This window comes from Amblyomma americanum, chromosome 3 (genome assembly GCF_052857255.1).
Source record: "Amblyomma americanum isolate KBUSLIRL-KWMA chromosome 3, ASM5285725v1, whole genome shotgun sequence".
NCBI classification, from domain to species: Eukaryota; Metazoa; Arthropoda; class Arachnida; order Ixodida; family Ixodidae; genus Amblyomma; species Amblyomma americanum.
The window spans coordinates 169,486,486-169,507,896 of NC_135499.1; the positions used below are offsets into that span (position 1 = coordinate 169,486,486).

General features: G+C 45.5%; 1 protein-coding gene across 19 annotated transcripts in view; it reads left to right on the plus strand.

The window, feature by feature from the left end:
* dlg1 (MAGUK family member discs large 1) overlaps positions 1 to 21,411 on the plus strand; it is a 540,041-nt gene that overhangs the window by 415,090 nt on the left and 103,540 nt on the right. For 16 of the 19 annotated variants that reach the window (XM_077658726.1, XM_077658727.1, XM_077658733.1 and 13 more), the window contains 6 exons: positions 1,027 to 1,083; positions 7,417 to 7,473; positions 8,472 to 8,596; positions 11,792 to 11,894; positions 14,549 to 14,782; positions 17,906 to 18,086. In XM_077658726.1, the coding sequence (XP_077514852.1) occupies positions 1,027 to 1,083; positions 7,417 to 7,473; positions 8,472 to 8,596; positions 11,792 to 11,894; positions 14,549 to 14,782; positions 17,906 to 18,086 (757 nt within the window). Of the gene's footprint in view, positions 1 to 1,026; positions 1,084 to 3,794; positions 6,906 to 7,416; positions 7,474 to 8,471; positions 8,597 to 11,791; positions 11,895 to 14,548; positions 14,783 to 17,905; positions 18,087 to 21,411 lie in introns of those variants that run through there. The other 3 variants (XM_077658735.1, XM_077658740.1, XM_077658722.1) reach the window with 2 other exon arrangements.

The following is a 21,411-nucleotide window of genomic DNA, read 5'->3' on the forward strand; positions in this document are numbered from 1 at the left end:
CGCCTTGATTTCGTTCTATTAAAGTTCGGAGCTCACCCTCAACGTCCGCAGTGTGGCCGATGTCGTAGGCTAACGGCGGTAATCCTCCACGGGACTGCAGGAAGCTTGAAATTATTGTACGCGAAAAGGCGCTCTCGATTATATGGTGCACTCGTGTGCTGCCGTGCAATTGTTTGACACCTCCCCGCCTAAAATGACGGCTGACTAAATGCTGCCAGGAATGGTCACCGACTTTTCGTATCGCTTTTTTTTTTTTTACTTCGAGGACACCTTCGGTGCGATGGGGCGTGCTTATCTGCGTGTCGACATTGTCTGAGAATATTTTCCGGGACCCTCTTGATAGAGAAGAGGCCTGTGAAGCCTTCCTGCAGCAGCGATGGTAGCAATCGCCGTTCTTTGTGAACAAGGCTCAGAACTCACCTAGAAGACAAGGCGTCCCTCAGCAGCATCGTGGCGCCGTTATCTCCCTTTCTCTTCTGTGTCTGTAGCCAGGCTTGCGCCATGCAGTTTCCGTGATTCGCGTATTAGTTGAGCCCCAAGTTTGGAGAGCGTGATTTAGAAAGGAACAAGAAACAAAATAAACAAGTCGACCTATACGCGATTAAATACGGTATAGTGCACTGTGACGCTTGCATTATGGGCACAACGCGCTGTGCACACAACAGCGAAGTATACAGGCCTTCCTCAGTGTTTGTTGGACGTCGGAATGCGGGCCCTACAATTCTGGGTGTGCACGACGTGTCCGGGAATTTTTTGACGGTGATGACATACGTGAGCTGTCAGGGGTCCTTGGTAGAAATGGCACCAAAGGATATATGTGGACCCATCACATCTCCGGGTCTTCTCTCTGCGTTGGTTTTCCCCGCGAACTTTGAAGCGCCAGCGAGCCTACATAACATGCTTGCACTTACTGCTTCCCAATTCTCCATGCATTTGAGCAGAAGAATGCACTGACGCTTTACTTCAACACTATGGCTGTGAGAAGGGTGTTATCGCTTACGTGCAATTCCCGCTTCCTCTTTGCAGGCACAAACCCCACTATTGGGCGGTGGTGGCGGCGGCGGCGTTGGCGGTGACCGATATGTAAGTGGTGCACTTGAAATGCTTTTTCACACAGCTATAGCCAATGCGTGAAACTGTTTAGCTTTAAAAAAACTGCAAAAAAAGTAAAAGCGGTATTTGTCCCTGTCCGCTAATTAACATGTACTGTGTTTGTGTATCTTATCGTGGTTTTATTGCTACCTGCCAAACACCAATAATTGCGGCGCGCGTTCATTCTCTCCGGAGGTTAATTGAAAGTGTATATACTGTGGCGAAGGGCGACGGGAGATAAGGACTCGCTGTCTGACGCCGTTCCTGCGCCAACTCTGTGTAAGTACCTCATCTCTCGCGTTGTGCCTTACGCACCGCTTGAGTATGCGGACCGTGTCGTATCTGCTCGGACTGCGATACGCCACACTGTCGATGCGTAAATGAAACACGTTGATCTTAGACCATGCTATCTCGGAACTTCCGAGTAGAGAGGGTTTGCTGAAATTGATGACTGGGCTTCTTGGCATGTAGACATCTTTGTCGTGAACAGCTCAGTGTCGTCCTGCACCTCTTGGTCACTGCGTTTGCTGCGCTGTTCCCTTCGATCATAAGTACGTAAAAGGAGTATCACCGCGGGTAGTTTGTGTACAGCTGGGCCTCTGATCGTTTATCACTTAAGACTACCAGCCGCGGGGAGTGTTCGCCTGTTTCACAAAACATTTTTTTTTTGCTAACTTATTTCCGGAAGTTATGTCACTAAGCGCCAAAAAACGAAACAAATAAATAAAAGAAAGGTAAAAAGGTCCAAGAAGAAAAAAGCGCTGAAACTGAAGCCTTGAAGCGCCTGCTGTGAGTGTACTTATGATATCGCGAAACAATTGGATGCGTTCTTGTTTGCACTTCGTGCAGCCTCTCGTGAATGTCGAGTGTATACGGCCTGCCTGTGCGTAACCCACTCTCGTGCGCTCCACGCACAGCGTCCTTATTTCGCCGGTTATTTGTGCGCTCACAAGCCTTGCAGTCTGAACTCGGTTCTTGGGTGCGTCATGCATGCTTTACAACATCGCGTTGCAGCACAGCTCACTCTCGGACTTCGTCACCCTTATCTGCACGAGAGAATTTATTGACGTCGCCCCAAGATAAACGGTGGTTCGTGCACGGGCACGTTACTCACTGGTACTCGGTGGACGCCTGAGCACGGTGCGTCATCTTCAGGGCGTATTGGATCGGACGTATACTACTGACTACGAAGTCGTTACTATACTGCGAACTATTTGTACCTGTGTGCTACGTGCGTTCGAAAATTTAGACGCTGGTCATTGCTTACGTGTTAGCGAGCATGCTTGCACGATAGATAAGAGATCTCTTTTTCCGCACCTACGTAAAAGAATGTCCATGTATATACGTAGTTGTGGCTATGCCTTTATCTGCGGGTCCGATGTGAGTAATGTTTACATGCCCGCATATGCAAGCGATTCCGTTTATTGTGCAGAGACCTACGCGCTGTATAGGCTGCTTATCAGCCAGCCGACGCGAACGTCATCCTGTTCGATTTATGGTTTGCTGCTTGTCTGTGGGTGGGCGTATTATAGTTAGTCTCGTTGAGAAGGTGGTTGAGAGAGAGAGAGAGAGAGAGAAAAACTTTGAACCGACAGACACTTAAGCGCTTGAGGAAGATTGATGCACTTTCAAGCGCTCTTCCAATAAAGTCCAATAACGAATAGGGATACTCAACGGGGGAAAAAAAAAACTGCGCCATTTGGTTAAGCCGGCTCTTGTATGTCGGTTATTGGTTCATAGATTAATCATAATTAGCCTGAAGCGTCAATGAGGTATTTTGTGTGTGCGGTTGCATCAGACCCCATACCCAACAAGTGCAAATGTAGGGTTCAAGTGTGCCATGAAAAAATGTCTGTACCGTATGGTTAAAATGAAAATGGTCGACTTCTGCGAGCTAGCTGGGCTTGAGAACAGCGTATACTGCATATGTTGTTTTTGAACAGAAAGGTACACTTATTTTAATACGACAGTCGATCGCGCCCAACTTGCGTTCTCGTAATTATTTTTCGCGCACTGTGGCACAGCTGTACTATTCGCGCGTAGTGAAATACAGTGTACGACCGCCATCCCGACTATTTTCGTCGCAAGTGCATTGCCTGCGTTCGCCCACGTAACAGGCACGCGAGGAAGGCCGTCTCCGTGTCGCTGGCAGCTGTTTGCACAGTGTGTGCTGCTACGTACGTTGTGCGACCGCAAACATCACGTGTCCGTTTCGTTATGACGCCGCCCCCTCCGCACTGATCTCGCCCTTTGGACATGCCTCTGGAGCACGCGAAACCCGGACCTCTCTGCGGTGTTTACATTAACATTGCGAGAGAAAAATTCTCTCTGTCTCTCCCTTCGTGTAATGTTCGCACACCGGAAGTGACAGCACAAACACTGCGGGCTACGCCTCAGGTGTACGTGAAGCTAAAACGGAGTATTCTGTTGCTGCGCTTCAAAGACGCGCAGTGTGACGCACCTCCTTAAACAGTCTCTGGACTCAGTGAGGAAGTCGGACCGTGTGATGCGCTGTATACCTTATCAGAACATGCGGAGCGTTCGGCATGCCTCGCGATAAGGGCCGGGCGTGTATTGCCGTTCCCGCGTCTTACGAGGTCTCCGCTGGGAGCAGAGAGAGCGCGCGCGAACGGAGGGAAAGTCCGCGGGCTGCGATAGCTGGCCATAGTTCGAGTGGAACGCTATCTCTCGTCGTCATGGAGATTGTTGCGCGGCCGTTGCGCGTTTAGTCGACGGCCGTGGGCGAGCGCCGCTAGCCGAGGCGCCACTGTTGGCGTGCCCGGTCCCGACGCGCAGCGCTCTGCGCGACGCCGGCTGTCGCCATGAGCTTCTTCGACGTGAGGAAATGGTACAGCTTCGTGACCCTGCAGCCGCCGCCGCCGCACCAGCGGTACGACGACCGTCGGCGGCGATACCCCCAGAGTGTCCACGACAACTTCCGAGCGCCGCGGGGATACGTGGACATCGCGCCGACGTGCGACTCGCGCTGGGAGTGGGACCGGAGCCTGCGCGAGAGGTCCAGGAAGTCGCCGCGGCAGCTTCGAGGGGCCTTCTCCGAGCACTCCTTGGTCGACGATGCCCCGTCGCAGCCGGACACGCCCAGGAGCTACCTGAGGAAGGCGGCCGGCCGCGCCCAAGCGAGCGCCACCGAAGAGAGCCCTGCCGGCACGGACGTGCTCTCGTCCAGCTGGGAAGCCGGCACGCCCAGGTCGGAGAGGAGCCGGAGGAACTACAGCGCACCCCGCGGGTCCCTAGACGACAGCGTTCTCTACGAGCGCGTCTCCAGGGTGATTGGTGCCGACGATGTAGAGGAAGTCTCCCCGCCGCAGAAGCAGTCAGCCACGCCTTCCTTGCAAGCTACAGCGCGTACGCAAACTTCTGATCGTCGAAAGTCATCAGAAGAGCAGGCCGGAGCTAGCAGTGCCAAGGGAGCAGCAGGCAATTTTCGTGAATCGTCACATGACTACGAAGACGTCACTGAAACGTCTGGAAAATGGGGTGCAAAACTTTTTGGCCGTTCAACCAGTAAAACTGCCATCTATCAAAGAGTACAAAAGGGGAACAGGAGCGATAATACAAGTTCAAATCGAGAGGAGGTGTCAAGAGGGCCATTAGGGGACGACTCGGATCAACAGCGACCCCCTTCTGGAGATCTCGGACCCCCAGTACCTGCAAAAAGCTGGATGTTGCAGCACCGTGCAAGAGCTCAGGAAGAAGCCACTAGTGTATCACCCACAAAAAATCAAGATGCTGCAGGTGCACCTAGAGAACTTGAGCCTCACACAGTTTTAAGTGACAGTCAACCAGAACAGTCTACTCTACCACATGTTCCATCATCATCAACCGATGAAAGGTCGGCGAGGCAGCAGCTGCCGTCACAGTTTGAAGAAGCTCCACGATCATCGGGGAGGTGGGGCAGGAAGATTTTTGGCCGTCGTAAAAGCAAGGAGCAGGGTGATGGCTACAAAGAAAAGAAAAAGGACTACTCTGACGACTATGAAAGTGCTACTACAGGTGCTGCTTTGAGCCACCAGGTTTCTGATCAAAACTTTTTCAGTGACAGCGGAAATACTAGCAGCAGTGTAGCTTTGGCAAGTAATGAGGAATATAGACATGGTCAACAGATAGACACTGGCGCTGCAGCACAACAGGAAATAAACTTGGCTTCCAGGGAGAACTCGCATTTGGAACCAGCTACACACGGGAACAATGAGTTGCCGCCAGGCAGGGCCTTGCCAGCTACTGCCCAGATGACATCTGACAACCCTGAACGTACTCGTAGCATTCAACTAGGAAATGCTGATGAAGCAAACCAGTCTTCTTTGTTGGTACAGGAACAAAGCACAGAGCTTCATAGCTATGAAAAGGTTCCCTCCTCTTTGCCAGTACAGCCTGTGTCAGAGGCATATCTTGAAAGCTTTGATGAACCAACATCTCCTGGCAAAAGTCCTGGGAAAAAGAAAGGATTTTTCAAGTTTGCTTCTTTCAAAAAGAAAAAGAAGCACTCAGCCTCCAGCATTGAAGAGGCACTTCCACCCGCCAGCCCTGAGCCCGTGGCAGTGGAGCCTGAAAAATCATTATCTTTCGATGAGATACTAGCGGAACTTAGAAAGCAACAGGCACAGCAGCAGCTCAGTCCAGCTTCGGATGACTATAGATTCCCACTGCATAGCCACTTAAAGAAAGTTCCACCTCCTGTTCCACCGAAGACATGGAAGACAACCCCTGATCTTACGCTCGAGCCTCAGGAAAATGAAGCCATCAGTGAAATACAGGCTGTAGAATCTGTCGGGCATGCTTATACACTGCCTCAGACTGCTGAGGAAAGCAGTGGTCTTGAAAAGGCGCCTCCCAGTCAGGAATTCGTTCCTGCTGTAAGCACACAGCCTTCCCTAGAAGCCAACGATGGCAGGCACATGACTGAGAACTCCCAGCTACCTGTAAAGTCCTTCTTTGACCACGAGAATGAAGTGACAGTGTTGCAAGCAGGAAGTGAAAGTGCACTCTCTTCCTCACCGACAGTGTGGAGCTACTCTACATTTATTCGCGACCGTAGCCAGGACTTCGTGGATAGCTGTCCCAGAAGGCGGCACAACCTACAGCTTTTGGCTGACGTGACTGTCAGTAGTGACGAGTTGCAAACAATAACAGAGGCTAGAAATCTTCACGTGGCTGAGAACTTTAAATGGGATGAGAGCACAAGCCTCCAAGAAGATCAAGTGTCAGTGAGACCTGTGGACAAGCCACTGTCAGCAGAGGTGGTAGTAGCTGCTAGTGCTCAGCAAGAGTATTTCCTCTACAAGCCTGACACCAGGAGCAAGAGCTTGGCAAGGACCAAAATGTTCAGCTTCAGATCCAAGAAGAAAACCGAGCAAGTTGAAGATTCATGTAGGGAGATAGTTGCTGCAGCTTGTGAGAGGTATGAGTCAGCAGTGGAATTGGCTAAAAGTGCTGCATCTGTGGACTCAAGTGCTGCACATCCACTAACTGAATCCTCTGAAGGGAGGCCAGCCAACATTACTATGGACTCTCCTGCTGATGGTGACTCGCAAGAGATTGAAGAAACTGTCGTAGTCAAGGAACGGCGCTTCGGCTTGAAGCTAAGTTCAATGAGGAAAAAAAAGGTAGACAAGCCGACAAAGAAGCCTGATTCATACGAACAGCCAAGAATACTGGCCGCCCTTCGACTTGAGAGCAAGCCAAGACCTCCTGATGACAAAGGCAGCATGATGGATGCCTACCTTCGTTCCCTGGAGATGCAGCCAAAACCGCAGCCACGTAACCGAAATGATGATAGCCTGGACTTGTCTTTTGTAAGCTAAACATTTAGCATTCGTTACCTAAGTTTCCCTTTGGTATTTTTCACTGGTGAATACTTATTCATATTAGCATTAGTGTGAATTTCACAAAACAATCATGGAAAGGCTGTGCTGAATTCGAGAATAAAGAGAGGAAACTCTAAAATATTGTGTGTTCATTTTTCTGCATGCTAAGTCCACAATTCGTTTCGTTCACACACTTGAAATAACCAGTTCTCTGGGATGCAGGAGATACAGCCATCATCTCTATGGTGATAAACATAGATATCTCAAATGTGCATGCTCTTCAGAAAACCTTGTGCTGAGGCAGCAGGCCCGCAAAAGCTGCTTTGGTGCATTTTTGTATTGCTATCAGGTTAGCTTTTATCATTCACATTAGGTCACTGCCCTTCTGAAAATGGGCAGATTTCCTTCATATCACTGCCTCACATTTTGGGAGATAACCTCATTCTTTGACAGTAATATGGTTTTGTTCCCCCATTTTTTTTTTCTTCTTTCTTTGCAGCAGACAAATGGGGAGGATGGTTGGGAGTTTGAAGAAATCACGCTGGAAAGGGTGAGGGTAACTGTCTCCGTTTCTCCTCCTCTCTTGGCTGGAAATGCATTTTGCTTTTTGCAAAAGTAGGCCACAGTCTCAATATTTCAGTTTTGTTTGCACTGCTGTATCTTGATAATCAGTCAATGGCTGCATGTCTGGCATGTCTTCTGTTCACAGCCGTGCCAATTTTTCCACTAGCACTGCAGAAGCATATGGCAGGACTCTAGAGTATTCTGAAATCATCATCATTGTTACACAAAATTGAATCTTCATAGAAATAGTTTATGTAGAAATTATTTTTGTGTATTAGCAAATAAAATACTGGCCTTTTGTGAGCATGTAGAATCCAGTTCTTGTATGTTGTTTGCTTACTGCAGTGCTTGCATTTCATGTAACCACAATCATCATAATGCATGGCTAGAGTTGTTCCCTTTGAACATTTAGTGCTGAAACATTTCAGCTGCCACAGATCTGCCAGCAGTAGCTCCACTTCAGAATTAAAGTAAAACTCGCACATGATTGCCTGCTTTAAGTGTAACTTTTATGCATCAGTCATGTTCTTTAAAATGAGCTAGGGCAGTTTTCATATAATACAATCTCTAAACAACCTTTACTGTGGGGGCTGTTCATTTTTCAAAACCACAGGAAAAAGCGAGGACAAAGGGAAGAGGACACACAGCACAGTATGTGTGTGTGTGTGTGTGTGTGTGTGTGTGTGTGTGTGTGTGTGTGTGTGTGTGTGTGTGTGTGTGTGTGTGTGTGTGTGTGTGTGTGTGTGTGTGTGTGCGTGCGTGCGTGCGTGCGTGCTCGTGCGTGCGTGCGTGCGTGCGTGTGTGTGTGTGTGTGTGTCATTTTCTCTTTGTCCTTGCAGTTTTGAAAATGAACAGTTTGCACCAGCAAGCCCACCAGAAAACTTCCCTAGAATGATGCGTGTAGTAGAGGCTTGCCTTATTGGTCTCGGGAATTGCTGGAGCATTTCAATTGCTTGCACTTTGTCCCATTGTGCTGTCTCCTGCACACAGGGTGGAGCTGGCCTGGGTTTCAGCATTGCTGGAGGCACAGACAACCCCCACATAGGTGAAGACCCCAGCATCTACATAACCAAGCTCATCCCCGGCGGTGCGGCTGCAGCTGACGGAAGGCTACAGTGAGTGTGATTGATCTAGCATACATGTTGGGATGCTGAAGTGTTTCCAAATTCTCTTTCTGCCAACTTTTTCAAAAAATAAAGTAATTTTGTTTGCCTCTGCAGAAGTGTCCATTGAGGCACAGATGATATAAGGTAGTAGTTACTCACTAGCATCCACCCATGTGCAGCCGAACAACTACAAAGGAAAGCTTTACAGCTTTTTCGGAAAATTTACAGTTGAAAAAACATACTTCCTGGTCTGGTGCTCAAATTTGGGAGTCATTCTACCATCTAAGCTATTCAGGACAGCTAGCAGATGGCAGGATGAGATCGAATTAATGAACTACTCAAAGGGAGAATAGTGTTAGTGAGTGCTGACGAGTGAGTAAACTCTTGTTTCAAACCTGCTCCACCTTGAACCTAGGATTCTCCTAAACACCTACAACTGGGGCATAGATACTGCTGAAGGAATCTTTTGCTAGTGCCAAACTTCAGCTTTCCTGTGCAGATACATGAAAAATGGAGAAGCATTCTTCTTGTGCAACTGTTGGGTTGATTGGTATGGAATTTGTTGTGTTAAAAAAGAAAATTTGAATCCAGTGACTGCTAAAAGCAAAAGTTCGATTAGGCCCTAGGTTTTCACTGAAATTTTCATACACAAAATCTGAAGAACTTGAAATTCATTTTCACAACTGTTGTATTGTTTAATTAGAGTAGATATAGATATCCTATAATTTGCTGCTTATGAAATAACAGTGGCATGGTATGTAGTCAAATGTAAGGAATTAGCTTTGCCTGTTTTAAAGCTTTAACAGCTACAGTCTACAGTATCACCCTAAGAACTTCTAAAACATTTTCAAAATGTTGAGATCTTGTAGTTTTGTCAATTAATTATAGATAAACTGAAGTCAGTCTAAATTCTGCTCTCATTTGCCACTATAGGCTTATTTCATGGGTAAGGAAGAAAACAGCTGCGTGCCAGGGGAGAGTCCTTTCCTCCTCTCGTTAGCTGGTGCAGCGTCCGAGTGGCGCACTCTGCTTAAACTGCACTGGGCTTGTAGACCAGTTATTTTCCTGCATTTTTAGCAAATCCTAGCCCAGCATGGTTCTTTGTTAGCGTACATGGGCCTTAGGCAAGTATTTGGCAGGAAGATGTCTGCCCACTCAGGTTTCGGTAGAAAATTACAAAAAGGAAATTGCGCTTTATGCTAGTTGTCATGCCTTCACTGTGTTGCTTTGAGTTCCATCAAATGGTATGCACAAACACGGTGTAGTTATTCAGTTTGGGCACAATCAGATTTTTGGAAACGCACATCAGGCACCAGCTGATATTGCTGCCTAAACGCTGTATACTGGACGCTTTGTTCACAAAGGTGCCAGGAAATTTTTATGGCATTTGTCTATAGGAAGTATCCTCTTCAATGTGACAACATTGATTGTATATATGAATGTCAAAATCACAAATTCAATGTTTACATGTCCTTAGTGGAGGAGTGTAAGGAAGTCATGTGCAGGCTTTATTTGAATCCCACAATGACCATTATTCCTCGGCAGATTATTCGTTCGTCACTTTAACATATATGTATCAGAGCAAGAATCATTACGTAGCAAAAACGTAGTCCATGTAGGTAACCTCCAGAAAAGAGAAAGTACATTGTTTACATGTATACTTATTGTTGATTCGTATCTGTTGCACCGTGCAAAAAGCTACGAGGTACGATTGGCATGTCATGACACAATATCTGCTCTGATATTTCAACACTGCGGGCATCTTGCTTTCCTCTGCTTTGTTTATTTACAATAAGTGCTTGTTTCTTGGCCAGCGCAAATTTGATGCGCGCAAAGGTACACCACGCCAGCAACAGCAATTCCAGATAAAAGTTTCCAGTAGCTGTGAGAACCATTCGAAATCAATATTCTTCTAAAAGCAAGCATCCTCAATGCATAAAAATTCAAAATAACATGCTTGCACAGCGCAGCGAACAGCTGTTCCTGCTCAGCCAAGGGGAGTTATGACCGGCCACCCTAAGCAGCATGGCTTTCGTGACAAGACCAATAGCTAGGCGACACCACTTCTCCAATGTATATGGCGGCACCCACAAGAAAATTGCTTACATATATATATATATATATATCTTTTTTCTTTAATGCAACAAATTTCATCCAAATTGTTTAATATAGAATTTAAAAGAACCATTGCTGTTGCCACAGGCAAGGCCACCCTAGCCATAAGTTTGCTCTTGAGAACAACTGAGAAACAGGGTGCTTTTTTCTTCTTTGTTTAAGTTTGGTTCTCTACTTTCAGCAAAATGCACTGAGACAAAGTATCGGTATCTCATAATGTATTACATGTTGGTCTTGGTCGGAAATTTTGTTGTTGTATTGTGAAATAACCAACTCATTGTAATTCGTGGGACAGTGCCATGTGTGTTAGATAATGCAAGGAGATTGTCTGTGTCCCGGCCAGTACTAGAGCAGTTGATCTAGGTGCTTTTCATCTAGTTTTTGTGATAATATTTTCCAGGTAGGTTCATTAAAGGTATCAGCAACTGAACTGCACAACCTTACTTGGAAGTGCTAAATTGTTCACACAAAACTAAAGCAATGAGATGTCTTTTCATTGTAATTATGAATGTCATCTACAAGAGAGGCTAAATAATGACTGTCTTCAGCACCGTGAAGAGCATGGCTGTTTACAGTCCTGGATTGAATGGAATTGCTTTCGTTTGCGTTATATCAAGTAGTTTACGGTACCATAAAAGTCACTTTTTATTTTGAAGAACAAACTGGCTTAAGTGGAATGTTGCCCACTGATATTAGATGGTATGCTGGTTAGGTTTAGACATACCTTGAGATTTATAAGCGCACTGTAATGCATATTTCACAATGTTACGTCTCTACATAGTTGGAGCAAGAACTTCTTTAACTCTCTTGTACGCCTTGTTCTTCTTAGAGCATGTACAGCTAGGTGACGTACTCTACCAGCCTCTGAAGTGTTTCTCATTGTTACAGCATGGTCTAAGTGTATGGTTCGTAGAACTGTCATGCACAGCTCAAGAAACATAATGTTGTAAATAAATTTAAATTGTATTGAAATACATCATGCTTTGTGATGTTCCATTGTTCCAAAACAATGTTTTTAAACTGCAACCACGCATGTACTTACTGTTGAGGGAAAACTATTCTCGTAACTGTTTTTTTTTTCTTTTGCAGAGTCAACGACATCATCCTTCGAGTCAATGATGTCGACCTCATAGATGTCCCACATTCCATAGCGGTTGAAGCTCTCAAACGAGCAGGGAACTCAGTTCATTTGGTGAGTGTGCTTTTGTGGCATTGTAGTGGTACAACCTGTAGTCTTGATGGGGACAGCCTAATAACACTGAACCACATTGTTCCTTTGTTGCATAAAGGTACGGTGAGTGTTTCCATTCTAATATTATGCTTTGGTTTTTGCTTTACTCTTTTCTTTCTGTTTCTGCTTTTCAACAAAACTTTTATAAACTGATGACTGTACTTTACAGTAAACTATTGTGATATTTTTACAAAGTATAGCAGTGTAATTTTTTATTTTCTTTTGAGTGATTCATTAGCATTTCGTAAGCAACTGCCTTGCTTTTTCTTTTTTTTCTTTCCAACTTTGTTGCCATTTGTGTTTTTGCACTTCATTAATCATTCTCCATAATGATAAAAACTGCACCAAACCATAAAGTATGTTACTTTCTGGCGCTCAGAGTGTTGCCATTTCTCTGAAAGAGTTCACATGGCTATGCCACTGTACCTCTTTTTTGCGCTGTACTTGCTAACCTTTTACAAATGCTCACTTGTAGTGTGCAGAAAATCATGTGGTGAAATAATGCTGCGAACACTAAATTTACTCTTATGTTATTTTTCCTCTTAGTAAACTGTTTTCTTTTTGGTGAAATTGTCATAGTTGATATCCTTTTTGGATAATTTATCAATCTATACTTCGTTTCATACATAGCAGGCAGTGCTGCCAAAGCTAGCGCTCCTGTTCGCACAGGTGAAGTCCGCGCCCAAAGAGTAGTTCGCCATAAAACTAAAATGGATTCAAGCGCATTTCGTTGCGGCAAGCCTGAAGCGCCATGACTAGCATCTCCTGGACTTCGTTTTACCTCTTAACACATTTTCGTCCTGCAACTCATCGAGACTTCGAGATGCAAGGATTACATGTGGTGGTATGATATGCGGTTGGTAGGGCGAATCACTCCTGCTCAATCCGCGCCCAAAAAGTAGTTCACATTCAGGAAAAATTTAGCCAGAGGGCCCGAGCACTGAGTGTCTCACAGCTTCGACCATGACTTTCAGTGCTACCACCTCGTTTTATACTGCTCTTTGTTTTCGTCCAAAGACTCGCCGGAGGAACAAATGATACATGGCAGAACAATATGGTTTCGCGGATGCACTACTTCCGCAGCGTTGCCTGCTATGTATGAAAAGGAATATGAGCCTCTAGAGAGATTTGCTTAGTATTGAGTCTTTTCGCCTATCAGGGCATTGTGTGGCTTTTGATCTAGAGGTTTGCAGTGCATGTGCTATTGTTCCAGAGAAATCACAAGCTTCAAAGGGAGGAATTTTGTTGGAGAGGAATTTATGTTGTTCTCTGTAAGGAATGCATTAAGGATATCTTTGGCTGGTGGCAGTTCTTTCCTGGGAATTTTGTTAAAATGGAGAGTTCTTTAATTTGCGAATGCTTCATTAGGTAACTTTGACCATCCACCTGGGGAATACGAATGCAAGATTTATTCACATTACACTATTTCCTGTTAGAGCTGTACATGGCTTATTTATGACATTTGTTTTTTTTCTATACACTGAGCCTATAAGCAGCATGCATTGAAGGAGCAATAATATATATGAATCCCCTCTGGAAGTGAATCTGGTCACACACATATGAGGAGGCATAGATAGTGAAGAGAGTCCTGAAAGCAGAGAACAACGATCTTGAGTGTCGTTGAGTCAGCAGAGGAATGATTGCTCAGCCTTGTTTGCACCACTGTCACAAGTAGGTGTGCTGATACTACTGTACCCTTCTGCCGACATCTGCTCTGTAGTATGGTGCGTAAAAACGAATCGCACAGCAGAACAGCCTCAAGAATTTTTTTTTTTAACGCCATTACAGTAGTGTGAAAATTTTTAGGCGCCCAAATCAAATGCCTTTAATTTCATATTTGCTTTTGTAACTCAGTTTCACACAAGGATAAGATCAGATAAGAACAGTTTCACTTGTAGTTTTGTGTTCTGCAGGAAGGCACTGGATAAGCTTTTCCATCTCAAATGTATGACGTTAATTTGGATTCAGTAGGCCTCAAAGCTGCAAATGCTAGGAATCCCAACTGAAAATTTCCATTAAATCAAACTGTAATACCAAATGGTATTAACTGAAACAAATTAGATGCAATCCAGTTGGAACTCTCTGAAAACCTAACCGGTTGCAATTGGTCCCATTAGATTTGAATTGGAAAAATTCCAACTGGAACCAAATGAACTTTTTCAGCTGAGATGCTTCATATGCGAGAATTTCATCATCAGCCATTGTTATTACTGGTGCAAACAGCCAAAGGCACTAAGATATTCAAATGCATGTTTTGCTATTACAAATCCTCTTTTACTTTTGTGCATATGTATTTCATGGTGTTGTGTAGTCCTTCCTTATCTGCACAGACCGGAAAGGCAAATGATTATATGGACATACCTGCACACTGCACTTTATTTTTTATTTATCTTGGGTTCAGGGAAATATTGCCAAGAAGTAAATTTGACAAATGTAAGGGGTAGATCAGTACATTTTGATGCATGATGGTCTTAATATGTGCCATAAATCCAACATAATTAAGGTAATCTCTTAGGTCAATGCTGCAGAAGCCTGTAGCAATGGTAAAACTAGCTTCCACATGCTGTTCAGTGGTCACAACTGTTGAAACGTGGCCTCATCTTTTCTCTGTACAGCTGGTGAAGCGCCAGCGGTATCCAGCAGGGGCCAGCCAGCAGCAGCAGCACACGCCACCGCAGGTGGTGGAGATTGAACTGCTCAAGGGCAACAAGGGCCTGGGCTTCAGCATTGCTGGCGGCATTGGCAACCAGCACGTGCCCGGCGACAACGGCATCTATGTCACCAAGGTCATGGAGGGCGGTGCAGCGCATCTTGACCGACGGCTCGAAGTGGGCGACAAGCTGGTTGCAGTGAGTACTCTCCTCATGTGCTCTTTCACTTTTGCACCACTACGCCCAAATGTGCATCGCACTGTTCTCATGATCTGTAACACACGGCCAGTATGTCAGAAAGAGCAGGTAACATGTTTTGTTATGACGCTGGAGTAGGTGTGTGCCTGTAATGGTTATGATGCCAGCAATGGAAATAGTTGACCAAGATGAGTGAAATGGTTTGTTTTTCACAGCAATGCCAGACTATAACAGTAAAATTTGTTGTCTGGACAAGGAGAGCACTATCTATCTGCATCTGAAAATCCAAATCTCTTCCCTGTATGTATTGCATACATTTTTCCTTGGCAATTTCAATTTATTTTGAATGAAATTGCCATAAACAGCTCTGCACTGAGATGCTAATATTGTGTCAGCAGGATTGCTTGTCAGTGGAGCAAGGAGTGCAATGAAGAAATGCATAGGCATCGGGACTTAGGTGCAGCAAGCACAGCACAGAAGACATTACACACTAGATCATTCTCTCAAACTCAGCGCAGTCACAGCTGTTTATCACTCGCAGCATTATTTATCGCAGTTACAAGTGTCAAAAGAGTATGAACACCACCTCTTACAGCTCCTGTAAACGGCGTTGTGGTCATGACACGTTGCAGCTAGTCAATCCAATTTGGTCTCTTTTGTTAGTGGCTGCTGATTTGTGCTTGGATGTGGTTAGTACTGCAAGCTTATCATGACAAACGTGAACGATTTCAGTGCACTCAAAACAACAGTCTATATTCACACTGCTATGTTCCTTGTGAGCACTCCTGTGAGCACGAACATAGCCTCAACCGTTTTGCCACCATGCCTTATTTTGCAGCACCAACTAGCTGGCAGGTCCAACTCTTGCATCTCATTATTGAAAACTGTGAAACTTTCAATACGACCAAACTTGCTTTTGGGTATTACCCGCTGTGAAGTGCCACCTTTCTGTGAAATTTCATTCCGAATTACCGAGCCATTTAGAAAGGAAAAGCATTCATGCTGTGTAGCTTATTCACATGGCATCAGTTGCACAGCAAAGCCTGTGCAGGCAACCATGGCTATACAACAGCATGATGGTCGAGTGCACAGGCCAGAGTATTTCTCCCCTAGATTGTGGCATCTGTTGGTTTATATAGTGCTGCCAGGCAGTATCTCCTGTCTACCATAAAATCTGAGAGGTAATGGTCAGTAAAACTCGGTCATTGCTCAGCCAGCACACTTGAAGAAAGAACATATATAGTACTGAGTGGTAGCATGTGGTAAGCAGTGTGTGCAGTAATGTCAGGGGTAGTCATGTTGGGTGATTAATGGGTATAAGTTGGTGCCACAGCTACATTCTCATTCAGAGCCATAATAGTGCTTTAGTTTAGGCCTGTAGCCACTGCATGCTGCACATTTACCAGAAGGATACATGGGAATACTGACCACTGTACCAACAAGGAGGGACGAAGTGGGGGATGAAGCAGAGACTGCCGGGAATGTCCCTAGAACCTACAGGGACATATTAGAGCAGTACAGGATTGCAAAGAGACAATACCCACCTCCACAAAAAAGCTTAAACAGGGAGCTGTTGGTGGCCTGGATACAGCTGCTCACAAACATATACCCTAACCTACACATACTAAGTAAAATCCGCCATTTTCATCAGGACACATGTCCCCTGTGCTGGGAGACCCCCCCGAATCACACCACATGTGCTCTTACCAAAAGAAAACGACAGTGGTAAACATATCGAATCTCAACATGGACAATTGGAGGGCTGCGTTGTCCAGCCTTGAAGTCGACAATTAGCTCCACCTGGTCGAACGAGCTCGCCAGGCAGCGGAAGCCGCTGGCGCCCTGGACCAGAGCTGCTAGCAATGAAGACTTCGAGAATCTTCACCTCCTTTGGAGCAATAAATGTTTTTCGGTCTGTCAATAAATCTCAAATGTGAGCAAGCTGTGGCGATATCGCAAGCTTCTGTACTCATGGGGCTATTAGAAGTTTACTATAGTTTTGGTTCAAAGCTGAAAATGAATATTAATTGAGAATTAAAGTGAAGAGGGCATTGATCAGCAGGCTGAAATTGCACGTTAGTAATGGAAATAGCACTTGCGGTTAAAGAGTGATATATGTGCTATTTCTTCTTTCACCTGCACACAAAAATAAAGACCAGCATGAAGAGCACACAGATGAAGGTAAACAATACATTGGGCAACTCAAGCATGCTCTTTTCTGTGTGTTCCTAATTTTCCTTCTGAAAAGTGACTTCATTTTTGCAATTTCTTTGGCCATTTGCCTTCTGGTGGGCTTTGTGATGCAGCACTTATTGCATCTGCACTGCTTCAATCTTTTGGAGTGTGAGAAGAGCTTTTGTTCTCACTCCTTCAAGGCTTTAAATTTGTGAGGTTGCCACGAGAGCTTTCAGAAAGACAGCACTTATTTCACAAACAAAAATATGCACTGAGGCACACTCACTGGAATGCATGCTTGTTTTACCCATTGTAATCCTTTCTTAATTAAGCCTCCTTGAGGAACTTAGCTGCTGAGGGAAAGCAAACTTTGAAAAGAATTGCACGATACAGCTTTCTGTTCAAAAAAATTGAAGGGGACACTTCTCAACTTCACATTCATAGGTCCTTGAGTCCTCACACCACTCCTTCCACAACTACCACCTACCATGGAGGTCAGTTTGCGCACAATCCGGTAGGCAGGTTGTGGTGGCCACAAGGTCACGTGACCTAGGTGACCCATTCAGGTTGCTTCTCTGGCAGGTGGCCACTAGGCTACCCTACGCCACCCTATTTTTCGCTCACAATGCCAAAAACGCCGACGCCAGATTTTCTGAGTAACGGGGCCTTTAACACTATCGCGTCAAGAACTGCACAGAAAACAAGGACACTAGATTGAACATGCATTCGGCAAAAGTGTTACAATGTCCTGTACATTGAATGTACTGACGACGTTTGCTACTGGTAGACAGCACTCCGTTTCCTTTGTGGAATGTTTTAAACACTGATGTAGAAAGTAGTTTGCATTAAGTGGTTGCATATTAGTTTTCTAATGGAGATAAATAGTTTGAAACAAGACGGTTTGAATACAGTATATTTAAAATTCCTCACCTTTGTCATACGTTGCAGGTGGGCGATGTGAACCTGGAGAATGTGACCCACGAAGAAGCTGTGGCGACGCTGAAGAACACAGGCGACCATGTCATCCTGACTGTGGTCAAAAGCCAGCCCTTCTCGTTCATCAACCACTCCCTGCCCCCGCCTCCCCCACCACCTCCAGTGCAAGAGACACGCCTTGGAACACCCCCTTGTGAGTTGCCTCTTCCCCCTAAACACAGTTTGTTTCATAGTTACAGCCCCCCTATGACAATTCATGACAAAAATGCAGCCATGCCCACTCATAGAAGTGCGCTCTTTGTGCACTCTGCCTAAATTTTGACTCTCTGTTGAACCACTGATTACTGCTGTTTGGCTGCATTTTAATTCTTGACCCAGATGCCATAGTCACTTGGCAGAGCTAGCATTTCCAGAAAATCTTTCACTGGCATAGGTCTTTACAGCTACAGTATCAATGCACAAGGACTTTGAAGTTACTGAGCTGCTCGAAATATGACTGCATGCATGCTATGCAAAGTATGGCATTTTCTAGGCAGTTCTGCATTTGACTCTGAATTTGACACACACATCAAGCTGCTACTATTGCCACTTTGTCTGCAGTCATTTCATGTATTAAGCATGCCCGTACTAGTTGTGTGTTCCCCACTGTGGTATCTTTTCCCACCACAAGTTGAAAAGACATTGCATTTCAAACCTGATTTTATAAAGTTGACAGAGCTGCTGGAACTTCCGCAAAATTGGGAAACACTTGCAACACACACACACAAAAAAAAATAAAGTTGCAGAAAACTAAAAATTTATTCTGTTTGCAAATAAGCCAGTTATTTCGCCATGTATTCAGTTTGCAAGCCAAAGGTGTTGCACAGTTCAAATTGCTCACCATAGCAGTACGGGCCTCATCCACTCTCCTATGACCCAACATACCACCTCATGGGGTCGACACCATCCGCAACCTTGCTAGCTATTGACACACAGTCTACGGCAGTGTATCATAATCTTTCAACACCCATCCTTACAATGCAGCAGTTAACCTTTAGAAGATTGGTGTCACCAAAAGTAGCACAGTTGCATTGATGCATATGTAGTCATCAAACTTCACACCTGGCAAGGCTGCGTGCGTCAAGCTAACATAGCTGTCTCCAGGTCCTGAAAGCAGCCTTTTCAAGCTATTCCTTACAACTGTAAAGCTGACCATGGAACATTGTGCAATGCTCTAAACCCAGCATGACCAGAAAGATTCATGAACACTCAAGGCTTTGTTTCTTTGCATGCTCCAGCCACCTTTTGCATGTAAGGGCCGCACTTCTTTTTCCAGATTCGAGGGCCAATTTCCGGGATGCGGCCCATACACGTGATGTGCGAAAGAAAAAAATTTTCTAAAGTAAAAACACACCAATCAGGGAATAAGCGGCATTTATTCTGCGTTCAGTCGTCACTTGCGTAGTCTTCAGACTCCGAGCTGGTGCTGTGCTCTGGTGCACGCTCATCCCACAACAAGTCGCGCAGCATGTCCGCTGTCAACACGTAGCCGTTGTTCTGCACTGCCATCACTTAGCAGAGCAGCTCTTCCAGTTCGGGAAACTTGCACGGCTTGCTTCGGAAAGTGCGCTTTTTGCAGCTTGTGTTCCTCAATGCATCCTTTTGGTTGCACCATTGTCAGACACACTTCTCAGCCGTGTCGAATTTCCTGCCCGCCACACGCATGCCGTGTTTGAGAGAAAACTACCCATGTAGTTATTAGGGTGCCTGCCCATCATGCTGAAACTGCAACGCTTGGCAGCAGCACACGAAAGCCACAACTATGGTGAACTAACACGCTACCATAACTCCCATGCCTTTGACAGCCACAAAAAGCTGGAGCTGGTGACACTGATGCCGATATGGATAGTTGCAGCTCGCTGCGGAGGAAAAAGTTGACGATGATGATGATGAGCCGCGACCTCGGGCGCCATCCGTGGGCAGCACCTGGAAGCTCCTGTGCACATGCACAGCCTCCATGATTAAGCGTACCGTTGCTCGCAGCCAGAGCTGATCACGGACATTACGGCGCGTGCATTTCGAAGGCAATTCCCACGTGGGTCGTGCGAAATGCGGGTGCAACCCTTACACAGATTTTTTTATTATTATTTGCTTTGGTAAAACAGGGTGCGGCCTCTACAAGGGTGCGACCCTTACTAGGGTTAATGTGGTAGTTCCTTTCCTGGCATTGCATGAAATTGGGTTTGGATATTGGCTTAGTTTCTAAGATCCGACATTATACATACTGTAAACAGCATAATTTTTGTGGGGACCTACCTTTGCATTTTTCACAAATCGCTTACAACTCGTTAAGGATTGTTGCTGTGAAAAATTGGGGAAAAATATGAACTCGTGATTCGGCAAAAAACTAAGTCTGTAAGAAGAGGGCGTTCTTCCTGTCTGCATTATGCATTTGGTCCTATTGAACGCTACAAACTGAAATTCACACTTGCTCAATGACATTTAATCCAAAACACCTGCCACAGCATATCTATTCCATACAGCATCTTTGCACCCTTCGAGCTCACAGTACACTTGAAAGAGCCGTGCCTCGTGCTTGGGCTTCATCACATTTCCTTTGACGTCCCACTTTACATCCAGTGCACTTCCTTTGCTCCAATTTATGCTGCAGATGCACATCATACAATGGTGTAAAATTTTCTGATGGAAGAGGGGAGCACTGAGATGTCCGCTTTTTCTGCTTTGTACACTGCAATGCCCATGAATTAATTGTTATCTGGTATTTTCACCGCATTCACAGCATATTGAGTTTGTGAAAAATAAGCTGTTTACAGTACATTAAAACCAACCGGTGTCGAGGAATTGGAGCTTGTTTGCAAAATGGAAGAAGCTCATTTTGCAAACTTCTGGCCCTAATTGGGGTGATACATTAGGTGCTGGGCAGCTGTCACTTCTGTCACCCGTTCCTGCACTGAGCTGCATGCCTTGGTGTTGGCCTCGGCGTAACCGAGCAAACTAGGGCATCGGAGGATAAAAAAGAGCGAACACAGCACATAGTGGAGGAGGAAAGATGGTGATAGTGAAGAAAGTGCAAGGAGGAAAGTGGAGAAGGAGAGAACGGTGACTCTCTCCGACTATGGTGATAGCAAAGAGAGCATGAGGAAGAAAGCAGAGAAAGAGCAAACAGTGGCAACGTGAAGAGTAGAGAAGAGTAGTGCACTGGTCGTTCACCCTAGGCGAGGCTCATTAGCGGCGGAACACATGCGCACTGCCCAAGTCGAAACCCAGAGCCGCCTCCGTTTGCCACTGCGTTCTCCACATGTGGCTGCGTATGGTTCGAGTACCACAGTAGCTGTGTTCAAAAATCGCATTATCGAGAAGCGTAACCATCGACTAATTCTTTGCCTCAGATAGAGGAATTCTGTACAGATTTTTATAGTAGCTAAAATAATCATGGTGCTAAAGGCAGAGGTAGTGGTGCCCAGGAAAAGGATAATCCAGGGAAAACAAAAGAGAGGTAGGGAAAGCTTTGCAAACAG